This window comes from Orbicella faveolata, unplaced genomic scaffold (assembly GCF_042242905.1).
Source record: "Orbicella faveolata isolate gen_17 unplaced genomic scaffold, um_ofav_v1 contig_26, whole genome shotgun sequence".
In the NCBI taxonomy this organism is placed as follows: Eukaryota; Metazoa; Cnidaria; class Anthozoa; order Scleractinia; family Merulinidae; genus Orbicella; species Orbicella faveolata.
Window position 1 is genome coordinate 14820416 of NW_028301554.1, and position 20916 is coordinate 14841331.

At 39.5% G+C, this 20916-nt stretch overlaps 2 protein-coding genes across 2 annotated transcripts; one reads left to right on the forward strand and one right to left on the reverse strand.

Moving 5' to 3' along the window:
* Window positions 1–12553, reverse strand: LOC110062311 (GPI ethanolamine phosphate transferase 3, catalytic subunit-like). The gene is made up of 7 exons (XM_020769180.2): window positions 12085–12553; window positions 8328–8685; window positions 6295–6457; window positions 3897–5742; window positions 2482–2628; window positions 1173–1396; window positions 1–464 (listed from the first exon to the last, which is right to left on the reverse strand). Exons 1-7 carry the CDS (start codon window positions 12506–12508, stop codon window positions 249–251), a joined length of 3378 nt encoding a protein of 1125 aa, XP_020624839.2. The 5' UTR covers window positions 12509–12553; the 3' UTR covers window positions 1–248.
* A 57-nt stretch (window positions 12554–12610) lies between these two features.
* On the forward strand, window positions 12611–20395 carry LOC110062313 (m7GpppN-mRNA hydrolase-like). Its single transcript, XM_089295230.1, has 9 exons — window positions 12611–12717; window positions 12797–12948; window positions 14435–14562; window positions 15434–15532; window positions 15633–15713; window positions 16219–16290; window positions 17180–17292; window positions 18062–18318; window positions 18574–20395. Exons 1-9 carry the CDS (start codon window positions 12629–12631, stop codon window positions 18993–18995), a joined length of 1413 nt encoding a protein of 470 aa, XP_089151356.1. The 5' UTR covers window positions 12611–12628; the 3' UTR covers window positions 18996–20395.
* Window positions 20396–20916: the final 521 nt, after the last annotated feature.

The window sequence follows — 20916 nt, forward strand, 5'->3', positions numbered from 1 at the left end:
TCTGTTGAGAAGAGCGCTCATTTATTTAGCTAACATTCTGACCGCTGATATTGTGGCATAACGTTCTCACACGAGCAGCGTACCAAAGACGCCCGTAAGAAAAGGATATTTCACTAGTCAACAACCAGTTGACTACTATGAGAGTCGTTTGAGGGGGCCAAGTGAATTGCCCATAATAACGAAGTGCCCGTACGGTGAGGTTCATTTACTGAACACACTAGAGAACCCTTGGTGAGACTGGACGTTGACTATCTGCTCTTTGTTTTCAATTCATCAGACGTCTCTAGTTTCTTGAACCAGCTTCGTAGGGCTTGATCAATCCTGAGAACCGCGACAAAACTCGCGAACAACACAGCGGTGGTCAGCAAGAAGGAGACACCCTCGAAAACGAATCGGGGAGCGAAAATCTTCCACACCATAAGATGGCGGCGGTGTAGAGCGGCAGAGCAAGATGTGGCTAAAAGCTGCGCAAGAAATGAACAGATTTGAAATAAGAACCTCACTATACAGCCTCTATCCTTATTATGTAAGTGTGTGCAGAACTGAAGACTGCATGCTAGTTTTTATATCAGCTATAGAAAACACAGCCAATTAGAGTAAGGGAAAGCCGTTTTAAATTCGATGGTATTAACCTTCCCATCGTGCGTAGCGCGTATGTCGCATTGACTGTGTTGGTCACTGCATTTGCTATGGCAAGGTACAAAATGCAAGACTTTCTTGTGGTGTACCACGGAATACCCCACCTACCATATGAGTTTTCTTGGGATGTTTAACGGTATACCACGAGAAAGCGCTGCATAAGTTGTATTTGTTATATGACTTGTATTTGTAGCCGATATAACGGGCGCTCTGATTGAGTAATACTAGGGCATCATTCCCCGTAATGTCCTCGGGCCGATTACGGGCCGGCAAAAAACAAGCAAAAAGCTATATAATAAACAACTTATTAACCTCGAACGTCCGGTCTTTTATACGGGAAAATCTCCTTGCCTTGCCGTATTGACCGAACGATAGCGAGGTCAATACGGCAAGGTCTCGGTTTGAGATTTTCCCGTAAAGACCTCACTCCCGGTTAATAAGTAGTTAGTAAACGCATAACTCATTATCGTTAAGGATATTCCGGCCCAGCAGGATGAAAGGCAGCTGTGATGTTTGGTTGGAGGCATACAAACCTTAACGCCATGAAGTGCCTGGTACATGAGTACGAGGCGAAATGTCCGGGTTCTTAACTGCTCGGGACTTTCAATCCAATCGAACTCTCCTTTGCTTGATTGACGACCACTTTTCTTCTCAGTCCCTAGCACTCTGTTTGGTATTTGAGGCCAAAACAGGACGAGAGGAAGACCAAGGGCAAATAGGACTGGGCCAGCGAAAGTATTGAGTAGAATGAGGAGACCTGGAACCAGAACAGGGTGAGGTTAATCCAGCAAGCAAACGAACAAACTCAGGAATTATAATTGTTTTCGCCGTTTTGAAGGATGACATTCAGCTGTAATAACGATCAAAACATCATAAACCATAACACAAACGTGACTTACAACATGTAAGAATGATTTGTTTTTACGGCCTTGATTACTTGTTGACCCCTTGAGGTAAAATTCTGTCAGACCTTGAAGGCGTAGCTTCACGGTAAGGGCGCATGTGCAAGCCCTAGCTTGAGTGTAAAGTACAATTTTCGTTTGCTAGAGTTGCAGGCAGAATTAGAAATGTTCGAAGGAAAATTGCATAGAAAACATCGTTTTGAATCTGCTCTAAACCAAAACCCAATAGGCAATTAAGAAATAGAAAACATGTACCGTGCTTCTATCGAGTTATAGAAACACGAGTGGAAGTTTGGGAGAACGAGAAATACCGTGGGAACTCGAGCCGCAGGCGAGTGTTTCCACAGCTTTTTGAAGTTCTCCTAAACTTTCACGAGTGTTTCTATTAAACAATTAGATTATGAGCTCGAGATTTCTATCGCGGGATAGTTGACGAGGGCGCAGCCCGAGTCAACTATCACGCATAGAAATCGAGAGCGAATAATCTAATTGTTTTAGTATAAATCTACTAATCGTTCAAAACTTTCATCTAAATCCTCTTCGCAGACACTTCGACAACACAAAGAAGCGGCCCCCAGCGCACGCTGCTACGCTACTCACTATCTATCACAGAATAGAACGTGAGTAGCGTAGCCAATCAGAGGACGGCATTCGTGATAGAACGCTAGTAGATTTATACTAAAACTCGATAGAAACACGGAGAACATGTTTTCTATTTTTTTTTTTAGAAAACACCGCGACGAAAAAAAGGAAAACGGCTTGTTAACTTTGATTATGAAAGTGTAAATTCTCTTTGCTCGCGCCATCATTACGTCAACAGCTCGTGCTAGTTCTGTGTTTCCATCGAGTGATAGAAACACGATTTTTAACCAATCAGCGCGCGTATTTTCTTAGGACTGTTTTCTAAGAGTTTTTAACTGTGTTTTTCTGGCTTGGTTACCTGGTAGAAGAAGGCTTTCCATGTCTCCTGGGAATCCAACAAAGGCCGCTTCGAAACGGATGGATGGAATAGTGGCTTGGTGTCCTGTACAGTAGAAGGAATAGCACGAAAGGAAATACCACAGAGCTACCATGCTCAATGAAGTATCTGATAAAAAGATATACAAACAAATGCCTGGTTACAAGAGACGTTCCTGTGACAGACACCCAACTTCCAATACTTTGCCTACTTAGATTTAAGAACAAAACTTCAGTTCCAGTGACCAACTTGTATTCCAATACACAGAGAAAACAAACGCAAAACGCTTTTCAGTCCTCTATAGTTTGTATTGCCTTGACATGAAGCGTATCGTCCGAGAGGTTTGTAAAGAAAAACTGCTAGAAACATAGCGACAAACCAAGATACGAGACCACAAAATTGGTGAATAAACTTTTTAAATCCTTGATGGAACGCATAGAACTCGCATAGAACTTACCATGTCAATAAAGGACTTCAGTTACTACCTTAGTGGAAGATTTCGTAAATTTGAGACAGCAGCAGTCTTGGCGGGAACTGAACACTTGACCGCTAGACGAATATATAAGTTCCCGCCAAAATTGCCAGTGATGTAAATGCAGATGCAAATGCAAATGAAACTACAGTGGAACCTCCGCTTGCGACCATCCCTCGTAAGCGACCACCTCTCTTCAGCGACCGCGACCACTTTTAGAGCTAAAAGTTTGAAATTTTCTTTTGTTTTTAACCTCCCATAAGCAACCACTTGACAGATAATAGAGCGAAATAATAAGGTGTTGCAACATTATCGCATTCCTGGGTAGTACAAGAGACGAAAATTTTTCGATGGGAAGTACCGAACTTTTTCTCGAAATTGACTTTTTACACGAATAAAACATTTGAAAATTTTAAGAAAACATGCACATACACTGTTACCATATGTTGAAAGGTAAAATTTGAACCCAGTCTAAGCTCCCTTAAGCGACCACCCTGGCTTGACATTATGGGTGGTCGCTTATGGGAGGTTCGACCTGACTGTATTTGACTCAAATTTGTGAACTCCGCACTTTATGATGTTTTCACAGCGAATACGTGTACCAGATAATTTAACAGTTGTTATCCACTAGTTTTGCCTCGTCGTTTAAAGTCTAATCGCTTCTTTCGGTTTTTTTTTTCTTTCTTTTTTTTTTTTTTTACAACGCTTCCTTCAAAAAACGTCACATACACTACGCTCCAATCTCCAACAAACCGCTAACAGTCGGCGGACAGTCGGCCGACAGTGCAGACAACCGACAGGTTTTTTTCGGGAAAGGCACTGGGATAGGGCTGGGAAATGTAAAGATTAACAGGTGAGCAACACATTGTACGTTCAATGCATGAGGTTGTAAATTATTTTTATACATTTTAACGCCACCACTGACCTGAGTCGTTGATATAACTGCTGTCGAGTTCCCCATCATGGCTCAATCCATGAATTTCTAACAACAAAAACATCTGCACACACATCAGAAAAACAGACGGGGACATTCCGTTGGCCAAAAGCATCATTAGCGGCAACGCAACGGTGAGAAATAAAATCAATAACGCTGACGAGTACACTGTAGCGAGACCGTAAACCATTGGTGTATTTGCGTCATCTTTGCCAATCTCTTCCACAGGAGGAGTGTTCCCGTTCTCACCGTGCCAATTCTGCTTTATTTCTTGAACCACAGCGTGGATGATGGCAGAATTATCGTCTGGGTCTTGCAACGCTTGGACTTTTTCACTGAAAGAGGTTTTCCTGCCTGTGAAGACAGTGTAGAGACACAGTGGCGAATACATTAGGCATGCGACTGTCGCGACACACAGACAGTAAACCATCTGTGGAAGGATGATCTGCTGCCACAGCCGAATCTCTGGGAAGACAGAGGTCCTTTCCTCTGGCACCATCTGCAGCACCCAGTGCGCGCAGATCAGTAGAAATGCTCCCGGCAGGGAAAACTTTACACACAATACCACGAACGATGGCCCATTTAAATTCCCCTGATAACGCAGCCATTGTCGAACTGCAAGCGGAATCACACCCGTGCATAACACAGTTAGAATAAAGCGATTGCTTGCTGTAAAATCCTTGTTTGTTAAAGCTGACAGAGGTTTAAGGAAATCCGAAGGCACACAAGACCACTGTTCCTCTCGGCAAGCTTTTAATACGATGGCAGTTCTATTGACAATGTCAAAGGCAATCCATGCCAATAACAGTCTGAGGAGAAATCCAATGACACTGCCTCTTTTGTGCTCCTTTTTGGGCAACCTCCTAGAGTTCTGTCTTAAAAGGGGCCTTCTCCTGTCGCTAATCCCACATTTCCAAAGGCCCTGAACGCATTTCATAGCAATCAAAGCCTGAATGAAAAAGGCGATTATTTTGTCCTCGTTCACGACAAAGCTGTTTGAAAACAGAGCCATGCATTGAAGAAAACACAAAACTGCAGCAAAAACACTGTCTGTTGAAAGTTTAGTGAACAAACAGCCAACCGCCACTTTCGTCCTTTTGATTATTACCTTCTGAAGGGAAATAAACATACCTAGTACCAATACACACAGAGGAAATAAAGACATGACAATGATAAAATTAAAGCTAAAGGAAGTCACTACAGAAGCCAGAGTGAAACCCATCGAGGGAATTACTGCCAGCAGTGACAACCTTCTACCACAGTCAAGAAGTGTTAACATCGCAACAGCAACACCAAGAAATAGCACAGACACACCAGCAAATATAGAGTTGAGATCAAACTTAGCCCATAGAGACTGACAAAGAGACTTCACTTGAGATAAATAATCCCTGTAAAATCCTTCAACGGCTGTCAATTTTTCATGGAGACGTGTTAGGTCTTCCATAGTAGCTTTTTCAATCAATCCCTTGTGACTGTCAAATTTGTCAGCAAAGTCTCTGGTCTCAGAAACAAGTTCAGTTGCATTGTGTAAAATTCTGGCAAAGTCTTCCAATGTGCTCTTTGAAATCTCTCCAGAAATGGAGGCATATTCATTGAGATATCTGTTGACTTGTTTGGAGTTTATTTCAAAAGCAGTGTTTCTTTCTATCAAGTCTAGCACTTGCTGCGCCATGCTAAGATGTTTGTCATCTGAATGGTGCGCTTGTAAATCCATGGTGCTATCATGGCAAAACAGCTCAGGTATAATGGTTCCCAGGTTACCATAGGGAATTGGAATGCCAAGAAGCAGGGAGAGGGTTGGGACCAAGTCAATCTGAGAGACAGTTGTAGTTTTATCCTACAGCAGGTAAGAACATAAAATAATAATAAATAAATAAATACAAAAAACAAATAAACAAATCACTGACTAAACAAACAAATGAACGAATATGAACAAATGAAATACCATTTTTACTGAACATGTACATGTACATTATGAAAAAAGCACAGTTTATATTGTACAATGGCAAGAGTGCAAGACACATATTACAAGTAATCATACAAACATGTACATGCATAATTCATTATCTTTCCCAGAGGGAATGATTCATGTAGCCATTGATTCCTGCTTCCTGTCCACACTCATGGGCAGTATGTCATTCAATTCTACTGATAATACTTCTTGAAATTTGAAATTCTACACACCTGCCCAGGATGGGATAGATATTGTTACCAGAAATGGGCTTTTGACCACTATTGCAAGTTATAAGGCCCTTCACTTTTAGTAGAGTCCTTTTTTTCCATTCAAGGCAAGCAACGATAGTTATGTAATAATTTAATAAAAAAAATTCTGTGAAGCTTTGCACGTCAAGCTACACTGTTTTGCATAAACATACTTACATTGACTCACCTTTAATTGCATGTTACAAGTAGCTAGAGGTTTAGTTGAGTAAACAAAGAGTGCTGCATCAACCTCATCCTCACTGTCTCCCCCGTGATCACCAGTACGTGTCATGCCATGATCACCCATCACAAACAGTACTGTATCCTCATCAAGTGTTTTCATCACAGACCTGTAACATTCAAAACAATCACCATAATGTAATGACAATTTATTTACTTGACGCTGTGCCAAGGAGAATTTATTAGACATGCTGCCCTTCTCAAAATGCCTACAAGCAGCAAATGTTGCAAGAATAGATCACACTCATAGTAACAGTACACATAAATACATTTATTATATATCTCAGTTACTGCATGCACTATGATCGGTCATTTTAGCAGGCCATATTCAACTGTACGGCCTGCTGAAACTTACCGGTAAAGCTGTTTTTGTTGCCAAAGTGTTTCTTGATTTAGCACCAAGTGTTCTTAACTTTCATAGGAAGCAAAAGTTTAAAAATATTGTTTTGCTTTCAACATGCTTCAGAAATTTGAAACCTGTCAGACACACAGTAGAAATATAATTTAAAATACGTTACTAGCCTTGTCTTCTCGTTCCATACTGTAAGTTGCAGATCCTTGTCTTTCCCCTTCAATTTGTGGCCTTCGCACTTTACACTTGAGCTATAAATTGAAGGGGGGGGGGGGAGGGGGGAAACTTGATCTGTAACTTACAGTACGGACCTCGAACTTGATTAGTACGAGGTACACTGTATATGTATGTATGAAAAAATTCTAACTGGCATTTTGCATATTTCATATTGCCATTAGGTAGATGATTGAAATTTATTTTCACATCAGTGTATTTAAGAAAAACAATCAGCCTGTGGCTTGCCCAAAGGACATTCTGTGGTGTAGGATGTACTAGTCCGAACATCATTCTCAAAAGCCCCAAAAATTTCACTGACCTCCTACAGTACTTCTGTTATATGAATTTGCTCAAAAAGTTTTCCAAGAAATTCACCTGCCTGTTGGGCAAGTGGAGGACAGAATCCACTGGCCCAATGGCAGAATCCACTAGCCCCAAGCTACATATGTATCACACAAGACTTTCTTTGCATGCTGCGTTACTGTTCACTATATATTTACATACATGCAGTGCTTAAATACTTTGAGAGAAGTGTTCTAATGATTAGTGCATTGGACCATGGATTACTCAGTCCAGGTTCAACGACAACAAGGTTCATGCTATGTCGCTCCTTTGTTTGCCTACATGTACATGTATAAATGAGTACTGCCAGACTGTCTAAGCAATCTGCTAAATTACTGGGAAGTAACTTGTGATGGAAAAGCATCCCATCACACAGAGGAAATAATACTCCTGGTCACACTTATTGCACTGAGATGGCATTAAACACAATAAATTGGTTTGTGTAACAGTATTATTCGCAATTTTTCCCTAGTGCAACTTTCTCGAGAGAGCTCATAACACAATGTTTTGTGAACAACTCATTCCCTTGGCTTATCCATGGGGCCCATAGCAACTATGGCGACCTGTCAGTAACCAACATAGCAACCCACCACTACACCAAGAACTAGAAGACGCACTTCTAAGACATGACAACACGACAACTCCAATCTTTACAATTGCAGAAAAAATTCACCCTTTACCCCCCAGCTGGTGTTTGTAACTGTGCATCTGCAGCTCATAGAAATGATTGAGGGATTTAAACTCACAGTATTCTCTGAGTCATGATCTAGAACAATACCACATGCATAAAGAAAATTAACAATATTCCATAGCATGAGTGTCAACAGCAAAAGGGAAACCACTGTACAAAGGAAGTCCACTAGCTTGAGACTAGTGGATTTTCCAGTTGGCCTTCGGAAATTTTTGAGGAAAGTCAAATTACAGAACTACTGCAAGAGATGAACTTTTTGGGGGATAGTGAAAATGATTTTCTGGCTTGTGCCTCATAGTAAAAGCTTGCCCAAGGGGCAAGCCTGAAAATTTGTTTTCTTTGAGCCCTGGAACAAGAGCTGGACAAAATTATCATATACCGTAAAACAGTATCCATCTGAGTGAGTTTTGAAGCCATCTCTGGGTGGTTGGGTCCAAACTTGTGTCCACAGTGGTCAACCCCAAGAAAGTGACCAATCAGAACATCCCAGTCCTTTGTCGTTATTTCTGGAATCAAATGCTCAATCACACCATTGTCCACTGTGTGAAGATCCATCACATTAAATGACGGGAATGGAAAGGACTTCTGGAAAGAGTCAGGGAACAGACTTCCCCAAGTGTCATCTCCCATGAAGGTGATGTTCTTCTTTAGAGATTTCAACTGGAAAATGATGTTGTCTTCAGTGATATTTGAACTGGCAAAGTTTCTCCCAGCATCAACAAATGTTGGTAGACTTCCTGGGAAATTAAAGGTAAAGTAAATAAAGTAAGCACAATTTTGTGTGCTTAGATATACATGAGCAGGGCAGCAATAAAATAAAAGATGCCGCTTGGAAGACTGAGGTTTTTTGCATACAGTATTTCTCGAAAATGAAGCACAAATCAACAAAACCAATTATGCAACGATGCTTTTCATGTCAAAACAAGTCAGTCTGCCAAAAATTAGCTTGATCCTCCAAAAAATAAAAATCGGCCCAAAATGCTATATATGCCTTTTTTGCACGGAAGCCTTCAATTGGAATAACAATGTCTGCCTTATGAAAGCAAACAGGAAGAGACAGAAAGCACATGTATGGAGTCGAAAACCATACACTTCTGTAAAATACCGCTGATCATGAAAATTGAGCCTGTAATGACCAGAATGCAATGACATTCGCTTTATGATCATGCGCTGCTTACTTTGATACATATTTTGAAATTTTTCATAAATAGAGAAGAAAAGTCATCAAGTCATGATAGTCATAGAGAGAAGGTAATTTTTTTGCGTCCGATGAGATGCATCTGGGACTAAATTTGTGCGTCTTTTAGGAAAATTATGAGTCTGAGATGCGGGACGTGCAGGTTGATGGATCACTGGAACTGGAGATATAATTTTTTTGACAAGAGATCTTATTGGAGTGTTTCAGACAATACACATTTTGAAGAAAAATGAACTAAACGTGAGCGGTGTGCTATAGAAACTTTGATAAACAATTTGTTCATCAAGGAAAGAGTATTTCTACTGTTTGAATGGATGATTTGTGTCAAATAGAACCAGAGATCTCATTTTTTTGACTAGGCCATGGAATGCTTCAGACAATAAACATTCACAAGCGATTCGCTGACGTGTGTGAGACACAAATTTTCATAATTACTATTCTCAAATTAATTATCTGGGAGTCAATGTAAAGCCAAAGGTGATTATTTTGTTTAAAAACTGTGAGGACTACTTGCAAAATTACTCTTTGACCCAGTGAGTTGTTCAAAACCGTAAACTGCAACATAAAAATTACATGTCATATTCGAAACAATTTGTTAAAACAAGGAGTTTAAGCAACTGTTTCAATTTTCTTCCCAACTTCTTGGCGGCCAAAGATCAAGCAAGCGTTAATAAACGGTAGTTTGTCGGTGAACTTGTGAAGCGATCGAAAACTCAAAATATTTACATGTACATGTAAGCTTTCACTGACATTTTTCACAATATGCAAATTTCATGTTGAAACCTGATGCTTTTTCATTCCAGAAATGTCCTTTGTTTGTCCAACAATGCTTCATATAAAGAAACTTCTGGAAATGAATAACAAAGAGACATATATGCACATATAAATGTGCATATGTGCGCGTATTGACATACGCATATACGCAAAATATGTGTGTATAATACGCATAATTATGTGTAGTTCGCTTACATCTGAGTTGCACTGTAGCACAATATTTGCACATCTACATTTGATCAGGAGAATCTTATCCTTAGCACTAATGTTACAGTACCAGTCACTCAAAACTCGAATGACTCGACTAGATCCTCGATCCTCGAAACTCGAAAACTTCAAGTATCAAGTCTCGAGTTGAGTCCTTTGAGTTTTGAGTTGAGTCGTTTGAGTTTTGAGTCAAGTCGTTCGAGTTTCAAGTTGAGGAGACAAAGAATTTATCGCGCCATTAATTTTTCCAAATACATGTACATGTCAATCTTGCTGGTTTGCTTTTGGAGACAGAGAAATTTTCGAGTCGCGACTCTAGAGGCGGTAGGCGACTCTACATTTATAAATCGGTTGGCTTATTTAAATCGATTGTTTTGTCCCTCAGTTGAACTTCTTTCGATTTGGAGTTAATTATCATTCAATTCAGAGTAACAACAGAGTAACAACTCTGAACATGACAGTGAGTTTTGTTGTAATCAACTGTATGAACGGCTCGATAGAAATCAGAAACGCTAACTCTCGAGGTGCGCATGCGACTCAAAATCACCAGCTTCTTCCAATTGGTTGTTTGTTTTGACACTTGGTATGAACACATTTCTTTTGATTCGAGCTATCTTTAATCCATTTGCTGATGATTTCAGAGTAACTTTTCCGGTCAGTTTTCAATTCGATGCTGGGTTTTGTTTTTACGACTCAATAGAAATTAGAAAGTCTTGAAGTGGGTTGTTTCGTGCAGACAAGAAAATGCACGTCAAAATTGAAAGATCTTATCTTCTGCTGAAGTTAAGATCAATTGCTTGATTACCTATAATAATTTCACAAAAATTAAGATATATCAACTGTTAAAGCTGTTAAATAAAAAAATGGATAAATCAGTGGAAAACCTTTCTGTTTCATTCAACCTAGAATTTTACTAGCTGTGGGAGCAACGATTCTGATTGGCCAGCCTGTAATTGTAAGTTAACAAAAAGAGTCAACACAGCCGTTTCATCTTGGATCCATCTAGGTTTTTTACGAAGGCACAGGAAGTTTCGTTTGTAGTTTGAAACAAGTTGTCATGTTAAACATGCCTTAATGTAACAGAAGTTGACATGACAAGAGTAATTTAATGCTGCCAAGAACTAGAAATATCATTTTGCACTTGCACGCTGATTCGTACGTGTGTTATTTTTTCTATGCAATGAATATAATTACAATTCAAGACTTCAACTCAAGACTAACAATTTGGACGTTAATATGAAATACATGTACACGTATTCTTGCACGAATAAAGGAAGCCGCACGAAGTGCGGTATTGTTTATTTCTATTGTTACAAATTCGAGATATAAATCGTTTTCTCGAAAAATTCTTTGAGTGTCTTGAAACTCGAAACTTGATGCTCGAAACTCGAAACTCAAAACTCGAGCGTCGAAACTCGATTCTTGAAAGCATTGAGTATTGAGGATCGAGTTTCGAGTCGAGACTGTCAACTTACATTTGACCGGTACTGTAAATATTATTAGGGGCCAAAGTAATGAGCCTGAGCCATGCCCAAAAATTTAGATTCAGGCAGACAACTCTTCCCTCTCATTTGCTTGTGGAATTTGATTTCTGTGTTTTTCCCCCCACAAGTAAACCCATTCCATTTTCTGTCTGACACCCAGCCCCCTATTGAGGGTCTAGGAAATCTGAGGGGAAGGGGGCAAGTCTTTACAGGCTGTTTCTGAGGGGGCAACTGTGTCAGTGCCTTTGATCTTCTAAAAAAATTTTGAAGGGGGAAGTGTGTTGGCACTGTGATCTTGCTTTCTTGGGGGTAAAAAGTTTACTTTTCTGAAGGGATAAAATTCAAAGTCCCTCAATGGGGCGGGGGCTGGGGGTGTGGGGTGCGGATAGTAAATGGAATGACTCAATGTTGTACCATCAGGGTGGGAAAAGACCATTGGGTCAACCACGAGTTTTAACACATGAGTTTCTCACCAGTAGTAAGCGCCTTTAACCTTTGCATAGTGGTAGTTGGTGGGTCTGCCACAAATCTGAACAGTACTCCATGTTGAGGCGAGTTTTCCAACACTTCATGGATCACTTTTAACTTGTTCTGGTAAGGTAACGCAGCCTGCTCCTCAATGCTAGTGTTGTATTGCGCAAAGTCATAGCGTAAGGCATCGATAATGAGAATCACAGCCTTTTTGTGAGTCGTCTTCGTCCAGCAACCTTCATTTGTACTTTTTATTTTCCTCGACTGTTGTTGATCCGGCAACATGTCTGGAATTTCCGTACAATCGCTGTACTCGTTAATGACTAGTCGCTTTAAAAGAAAGCCGCGCGTGAAAAGAAAAATTCCAACCACATAGAGAAATGAAATGAAGAAGAGTAAAACGAGAAGTTTAAGCCCGTAACCCATATCGCACGCACATGAAAATTCAATATGACTTGTCCGCCATGATGGTTGCGGAAGGGTTGCTAAGCTCTTACCCAAGCTCTCTCTTCCTTCGTATGATTGCGAGGCAAGTTATTTTTAAAGATGGCGTCCGAAGATGGCATCGAAACTGATTCTCCGTATTTTCCTTCAAATTCGATTATTCCTCAAACAGTTTTAGAAGATCTATGTAGGTTAGTCAGAAATTACTCATCTGTGTTTTTTTATTTTGTAGTCTGACTTTTAATCAGTGCCTATTGTTTCTTTCTTCAGCCGTTTCTTGATCAACATTCCGGAAGAGGAAAGGAAGGATATCGTTCGATTGTGTTTTCAGATCGAAACTGCACATTGGTTTTACGTTGACTTTTACAGACAAGAGCAGCCTGATCTCCCACCCTGTGGCCTCAAGGATTTTACCAAAATCAATATCCTTTTCCTAAACATTTACCATCAGTTGCACTTCGAATGAGATCCGGCGGTCGAAACGGTCGAAGTAACTTACAAACCATACCTATGTACTGTCATTTTCAACAGTTTCAGGTTCGATGCTTTGTTCAATTGGTAAGATAGCTTACTGATTTATTTCCAGGTTGCTTTAGGGTTATTCGGTTACGAGAAGCCAAAAACTCTTGAAACGCTTTGCAATATTGTTGGCTAACTATAGTAGAGGTACATATGAGCTTTTATTATATGGAGAAGAGTGTTTTACTGGGAACTAAACTACTCGCAGATTCCATACGCCACTTCATCCAGGACCCGAGTGGCGTATTTTCCGTATGTCAGCTTTGTGAGTGTCGTATCGTTCAATGACGTCACGATTCCCGCCTTTTGCTTTTGTTGAATTGGTTTCTCCATATAATAAAAAGAACATTACACGTTGGCTCGAAGATATGAATTTTATGTTCTTGTGGCAAGAACAATATCTCACGAGTGAGCGAAGCTCACTCGTGAGATATTGTTCTTGCCACTTGAACATAAAATTCGTATCTTCTCGCCACCGTGTAATATCCTCTATATATGGAGTTGTCATAAGCTTAATATAAATTATACTGTTTAAGACCTTACCAATCAAACTTTTTGGGGAGGGTTTGGATCATAACTGTAACCAGTGCATTGCATAAGTTGGAAATTGTCATTTGCATGTGGCAGGAGGAATGGGTTTCTTAGTCAATATTGCCTGCTCCCAGTACCAGTGTTTTCTGTCTTTGTACATTATTTTTATTACAAGCCCTTTCATTCAAATCTTTTTTATCAAACTCTATGTATACTTGACTCTGAAGATGACTTCCGCTCAGGTTGTCGAAACGTCAGTCACCAACAACAGTTCTTTTCAGAACTACACTCACCCGGACGATCACACTATACGAACTACTGATACTCCTGGGTTCAAACCATTTACTGTGTTACTCTATGTATATGTAGATGAGTTAATAATTGTACACTCTGTGGCTTTCCAGTATATTGTATTGTCCATTGTTTCTTGTATTTAGCGGTAAAAATCTCACCAAATCTGCTGTTTTACACTACCAAAAACTTTTCATCTGAGAAGCACCTGCTGCACTCATTTTCCATAGAAGGTCAAATGCAGCTATAATGGCTGGTAACTAAGATTAGCTAGAAATGCATTATCTGCGATTGAGAATTTGATAAATGATTATAAATACAATATATACACGTATACTATTTGATAAAAGTGATTCTAAATACAATATATATACTAATGTGTCTTGTAACAATGTGTATTGCAGTATACTAAAAGTATTGGCTGAGAGATCAAAAAAACCAACAAACTAGTTCCCAGCTCGAAGTAAACTCTGTATGAAGTTTGGTGTATATGTATTATTATTTGTGCTACATGTACATGACTGTACAATACCTTTTCAGGATAATTATTTTCCTTAACTCGGTCACTCTTTCAGCAGTTTCGTTTCCTTAATAAAACTGGAGAGAACATCGATCAAGTGTTTGAGAACTGGAAAAAGTATAAGTACAGTGTTCCTGTTTATGGGGCAATATTGTTAAATCAAATGTTAGAAAAGGTAACAATAATATTATTCATCAATAAATTATATCCTTTTAGACCACACCCAGTAACAAATTGTACAAAATAGTTGTACTTCTAAAACCGGGTGTATACAGAGAGCAGCAAGAGCTGATTATACAATGGTTGTATGAGTGAGGAGAATTTGCATTCTGATATTCAAAATGAACAAGTAGTTTTCATTTCTATTTCTCACAGTGTTTTTTAAAAGAAATTGAAAACCTTTTCTCTGCATATAAGTTGAGTTTAATACACATATACAAACACTCAAAATAATGTGAAAATTAAGGAGAACTCAAAATGTTTGGGAGAAATCTCAAACTTCCAGTAGTGTTTCAATAATCATTCTCAAACTCATTAATAGTTCATCAAGTTAAAACAAAGAAAATCACAACCGTGAGGGAAGTTTGGATACCCAGTCTTAATTAGCATAGATTTTGATGATTTTAATTCTCCATTTACTCCTTAGTTTTTGTTTCGATTGAGAAGATGTATCAAACACTCGAGATAATGTTTCATTGACTATCCAAACGCCTTGAATTTCATCAAAAATACTCTGCTGCACATCATATTTTCAACTCTCTTCTTGGTGTTTTCATATCCAGGTGAAACGCTGTCTATCGCGTTTGATATGTTACATAGCAACACGGAAAATGTACTCTGTTTTTTTAAATATCATGAATTAGACATTGTATCCTAGAAGGATAAGGGGCCTTTTTGCCCTTAATATACACTGATGTCTCTTGTGTCATAACACCAGTGTAACTTTATCTACCTTCAAATACACAGAGTAGCATTTCTGCTAATTTCTTTGAGCTACAGTACTTACATGTAATGTTACAAATTATGTTATGTTGTCGTTGTTTTAGTGTGTGTTAGTGCAGCCATTCATGTCACGGACAAGCTGGGGTTTTCCAAAAGGAAAAGTCAATAAAGATGAATCTGCATTTGACTGTGCTATAAGAGAGGTGGGTGTGGATGATTGTCTTTTCTAGAAATCAAAATGCTGTTAGTAGCAGATCACTAATCTAGCAGGAATCTTATTAAATGATACTTACTCTCTTGTAGGTGTTAGAAGAAACTGGATTTGACATGTCATTTTTTGCTGACCCAGATGCATACTTAGAACACAACTTTCAGGATCATCAAGTAATACTTTGAAAAACTTGACTGTACTTGCTTAAGCATGTACACAGTTTACATGAATAATGTTCACACTGCATAGTATCACATTGTCAGTAATTCACTGAAGAAATTTCTGAGAGAAGTTTTTGTGGTTGAAAAGCTATGTTGTACGTTGGGCAGGCTCTCACCTAAAGCACATCCTGCCTTTGGGTGTGTGTGGACTACATTTGTAAATTCATAGTTGCTGAAACTGTTATTGTCTTTTTATACTGTCATCACAGCTATGGAATATCATTGTCTTGTGAAGTGTCACAAAAGAGTTGCTACCATAAAAAAATTGTAGGAAATTTCATGACACATGTATCTGATCTGATCTGAAGCCTGTCTACTCCCATTTTGGAGCATAGGTCACTGACAAAACTCCTCCAGGCCCTTATATTCTTGGTCAGATGGTAATCCATAAATTTGACATTACACATGTAGATACATGTATAGCCTTTATTTTATGAATTTCTCTCTGTTTTGACAGGTAAGGCTGTACATTGTCCCTGGTGTACCTGAAAAGACAGTGTTCCAACCACAAACTAGAGGAGAAATTAAGGTAAAATTAATGACAATGATCAATATTGCCATGAGAGTAATAAAATGTCAAGTCTGTCAAAGTGTGATGCATATTTCTTTTAAGTGTTCCATACTGAACTAACCAATAGTAATGGTAGTTACAGAAATATTTAATTTTAAAAAGTGAAAATATCCTAGGCTTATATTTCCTTCATGGGATTAAAATATTTAAATGATGTCACCAAATGCTAACATGTAACTCTGCTACAGTGAACAATGTCTCTCTAAGTCCTGATGCCATTACATTGCATGTTCCGCATCGTGGTTTGATGCAATGAAATAATGTTTATGTCTTCCAACTAGACTTTCTCTTCATCCAGTAACTAGACTGCAAGAAGCCTCTTTCTTTTCCCAGCATGCGAGAAGTTCAGTTTCTAGCGTGTGATCATGCAAGAGTGGTCTAGCTGTGAGCCACGAGTTGCGAGATGCGTGGGCGTGGAGAAAAAGGCAAAAGAGAGAAGGTTTTTTCCTGCCTTTTCCTATTCCCTCCTTGTTTCTTCCCTTAATTTCCCTAATATTAACCAAGGTAACGCGCGCGGGGGATTTCAGGAACAAAACCCAACTTCTTATAGTCTACCCACTAACCATTTACTTGTATGATTTTTGAAAGATGCCATCAAATATTACACTATCATGAAGGATCCTAGCAGAGATCTTGTTAATGTAGCTCACTACAGTTTTCAGGAAGTAAAAGAGGGTGCGTTGACACTCTTGTAAAATGTTCAAAGATGTTTCTTCTCACCTCTTGGCTAAGTCTTTAACCATCATATACGTATGTGACACTTTTCTAAACCGTATAGATCATACATCTGTGAACGTATCTCAACCAGGGAGGAACAGAGTTTTGAATTTGTTTGTTTGATCCACAGAACATAGAGTGGTTTTATGTTAACGATCTTCCATCCCACAAGAAAGATACAGTGAGCCGCGAGAAACTGGGACTTAACCCAAATGCGTTCTTCATGGTCATGCCTTTTGTAAAGTAAGAAACGAAGTTAAAACTTAGTTCTCATTACTGATTGCGACATGTTACTTTCAGTAGTAGTTCTGGGAATTTAGAAGTGTATCAAAGACATTAACCCTCATGTTTGCTTTGGAAGCTACCGTGTGGCACGAGATTTTTGCGGAAGTTTTTAATTTTTTTCGGATCGGCGATTTCCTCCATTTTGCGCGGGGAACTAATATTTCCCGTTGTAAAACTGAAAGACTGGCTTTTCTTGCTGGATATGAATTTTTGCAATCTTCAGGAAGTCGCTTTTAATGGCGAAGCGCGCGAGTGACGTCATAACTCAGACAAACTCAGACAAACAAAACGGAATGGTGGAAGATTTGACGCTTTTTCAAGTGCGTAAGCAAGTGTTCCTAAAACAATTTTTAAAACGAAAATTAGGCGTTCATTTTCCTCTTATTTCTCCTAGAACACGCTTACGTTGTCTGACTCTCGCGGGGTTCCAATAATTTGCATTCTATTTTTAGACTTCGCGCGCTTCGTCATTGGAATTACAACATTTTTTTATTTTACTTTAAAGTATTATACATGCAATCGATAAGTGAAACAGTATGTAGAGATGTAAAATAAGGTAATCAGTGTCACTCTATTGCAATTGCATCTTGCCGTAGTGTGGTTGATTGCTGCGGCATTATCCCTCGAGTCTTGTTTCTGGATGAAAGAGACAGTAGAGCAAATTTTTTAGGAGCACGTTTTTTCGGGAACCTCGTCTCAGTGACTGAGATGTCAATTCTTTCCCTAGGGGTCTTCGAAAGTGGATATCGGCGGCTCGACAAAAAGAAGCTGACCCCACCCCTGCCCCGAGCACGGTGGAATCACCAGGAAATATCCAGCTTCAAAAACTACTTGCAAAGGAAGAGCAGCGTCTTGAACAGGAACAAAAACGAGCTGCGATCGAAAGAAGACGAAAACAACAACAGGAACGCTTTCAGCTACAACACGAACTTAACCATCCACTGCGACAACATCACATGCAACAGAAAACAAGGACCTTAAAAGGTATTCTGGCCGCGCCCTCTTGGTGCCGTGACTTCGGCCATCATGCAAGCGTTGTGTGACTGCTCTTATAGTGGGTCACTAAAGCGTTGCATGATGCTTTAAATATCCTGTTTAGCAACTACTAGGCAAGCGATTTTCTAGTTGACGAGCATGTGCTGTTTGTTTTTATTGAGAACAAGAATTTTGATATACCAAAAAGTGTGCCTCCTGCCCCATGGGCGATGTAAAGAAGGCTCTGTTTTGTTGCTATTTTAGATTATCAAGCTTTCAAGGAAGACGACTTCTCGCCCGTTATGAAAGGGAAGGACGACAAACCAGTTTACAAGATCCTGCAGCGGCCAGCGGAGGAATCACACGAGGAAGAACCACCAAACCCAATACAAAAACTGCTGTCTGGAACATTGGGATATGGCCCAATTACCACGAACCAACCCCGCCCTCCCATGGGCGTGGTCACTACTCATGGGACCATTTACCAACCTTACCACCACCCGCAAGGTTTTAATAAGGAACATGCGTTACCTCATGGGACGCCTCCCATGTCTGCGCGCTCCAAGCAGTCAACAGCCTCCCCTTCAGAGCACAGCTGGGAAGATAAAGAATTCCAGTTCTCGTCTTCGGTGTTTTTGAACTTTAAGTTTGACACGAAACCCATTTTAGCTTGCCTGCCCACGTAGCGGTCACCAAATGCATCAAATCACAGACATCATGTAATTATGGTCACGCTTAGCTCTAGTCTCTAAGAGCTTGGCATGTTTTTAGTCGTCGTACAGGTCTGGCCCCCGAGATGGTGTTTTAATCTAGAGGATTACTGTAATTTATTTTAGGATAATTTTAAAGAGTTCTTAAACATGGCAAAATCGCACACACTCAAACGCACGTGAAAAGCCACCTCAAAGGTTTTGTTTGGTAGAACAGTATATAACAAAGGACATGAACCATTTAACGATTAAATCGGATGGAAACAGGTTATTAGACCTAGGTTTAGGTCGAGTTGAGACATATTTCGTTAAGTATTGATATAAAAAACCTTTAGGATTTTTAGCTCGTGAATTTTAAGTTTTTGGAACTTTTCCTGCACGAACAGGAAGAGATTACTCGGTGATTCTCATGTTTTAATTTTTCGACATTCGTCGTTCCCAAGGAGATGGAGTGAAAGCAGACTACACTGACTACTTACAACGCAACCCTTGTATGAGTTACTTGCTGAAGTTTGATGGCGAGGCTCTCAAGACACAACCTAAAATTCGTTTTTAGTGTTGCGGTTTTCTCTCACTTTTTCGGCTAAATGTGGTGCTGCAACCCCAGCTGTAAAACTGATGCCTATTTCTCGGCTTTCAGTGAGCTAAAATGTCATGATCTCAGATTTAACATAGTTATTCAAATTCTGTAGTCTTCAGTAATCTTTCAGATAGCGCGTTTTATGGCAGCCATTGTTTATAAGCGGAAAATGTGTTTGCAGAAATGCGAAGAAGGGGTTCAAATTAATTTAGTTCCCATGTTTCAGCCTTATAGGTTTGAAATCATGAAACATTGCAATCATACAAATTTTGACTTACTCTTAATCATATGAAGTCATTTAACAGTCGTAACTTCATCGCGAGAATACGCTGCACTGAATTTTAAATTTATTGTATCTAAGTGTCATTTTGTTTTACTCTGAGCCAAGAAAGGGTTTCTAAGGAACCTACTACAATCTTTCTAATTTAATTTTTATAGGAGATTCAATGAAGTATGCCGCTGGTCGGGATGACCGCGGTCAATATACTGTGTTTTGTAGTAAGGAAAGTTTACTCTAACAGTTACTTCCTTGCAATAGCGAGAGGCGAGTTTCTATTCCCCCTTGATAGCAAGAACCCATGGCTAGGGGAAGGAAACCCCGTGAGAAAACCCTCACCCTCCGGTTTGAGCGGTTGGGCTAAGCACCCACCCTCGTAAGCTTCATAGGTTACAGGAACGCGAACAGAAGATTCGACCTTTGAAGGGTGGCAGGAATAGTTTAGCCAAACTATGGATTTCCAATACTTTTGTATCTATTTTCTCATACGGACGACAATACCAGCATTTACAAACCACTGATACTTGTGTAGTTTGTGTGTCCAAATCATTGTTCAGCTTAAGGCTACGAGAAATCTGTTACAACCTATTTACAACTTATCATAACAAAATGCTAGTACTATAGCTGATTACACATGTCCACATCGATTATCGTACGCGAACTTTAGGCTGTTCTTTGAAAGTCTCCCTCAGTTTCGCCGTTTTCTATCGTTCGTTTTCCTCATGAACCATCGGAAATCCTGGGACCACAATTACTACACTCTTGATATAAGGTTGCCTCTAATCTAGTATAAATTGGTGCTCAGCTGTCGAATAGAATGGAAACAACTAACAGACTACAGTAAAATACTCATTAAGTTACATAGAAAATACAGCCAGTCAGTGTAGAGCAAAGTTGTTGTAAGCTCGACGGTACTTCACTGCGTGGCCGTCGCATTGACTGTCTTTGCCACTGTATTCTATGGCAGGGTAAAAATTTTTTTGCAAAAAGGCTCGTGTGACAAGCAGGATATCTCATGGTATGCTACGAGATAAAGTGTA

Excerpts from the sequence above, each read along its gene's own strand:
- LOC110062311 (XM_020769180.2), bottom strand. The coding sequence starts at position 12,508 with ATGGGTTACGGGCTTAAACTTCTCGTTTTACTCTTCTTCATTTCATTT. Across the intron at positions 6,458-8,327 it reads CAGATGGATACTGTTTTACG|GTCTGTGATGAAAACACTTG; the intron begins GTATATGATAAT and ends TGAATGTTACAG. Across the intron at positions 465-1,172 it reads AGGCACTTCATGGCGTTAAG|CTTTTAGCCACATCTTGCTC; the intron begins GTTTGTATGCCT and ends TTTCTTGCGCAG.
- LOC110062313 (XM_089295230.1), top strand. The coding sequence starts at position 12,629 with ATGGCGTCCGAAGATGGCATCGAAACTGATTCTCCGTATTTTCCTTCA. Across the intron at positions 15,533-15,632 it reads TTGACTGTGCTATAAGAGAG|GTGTTAGAAGAAACTGGATT; the intron begins GTGGGTGTGGAT and ends ACTCTCTTGTAG. Across the intron at positions 15,714-16,218 it reads ACAACTTTCAGGATCATCAA|GTAAGGCTGTACATTGTCCC; the intron begins GTAATACTTTGA and ends CTGTTTTGACAG.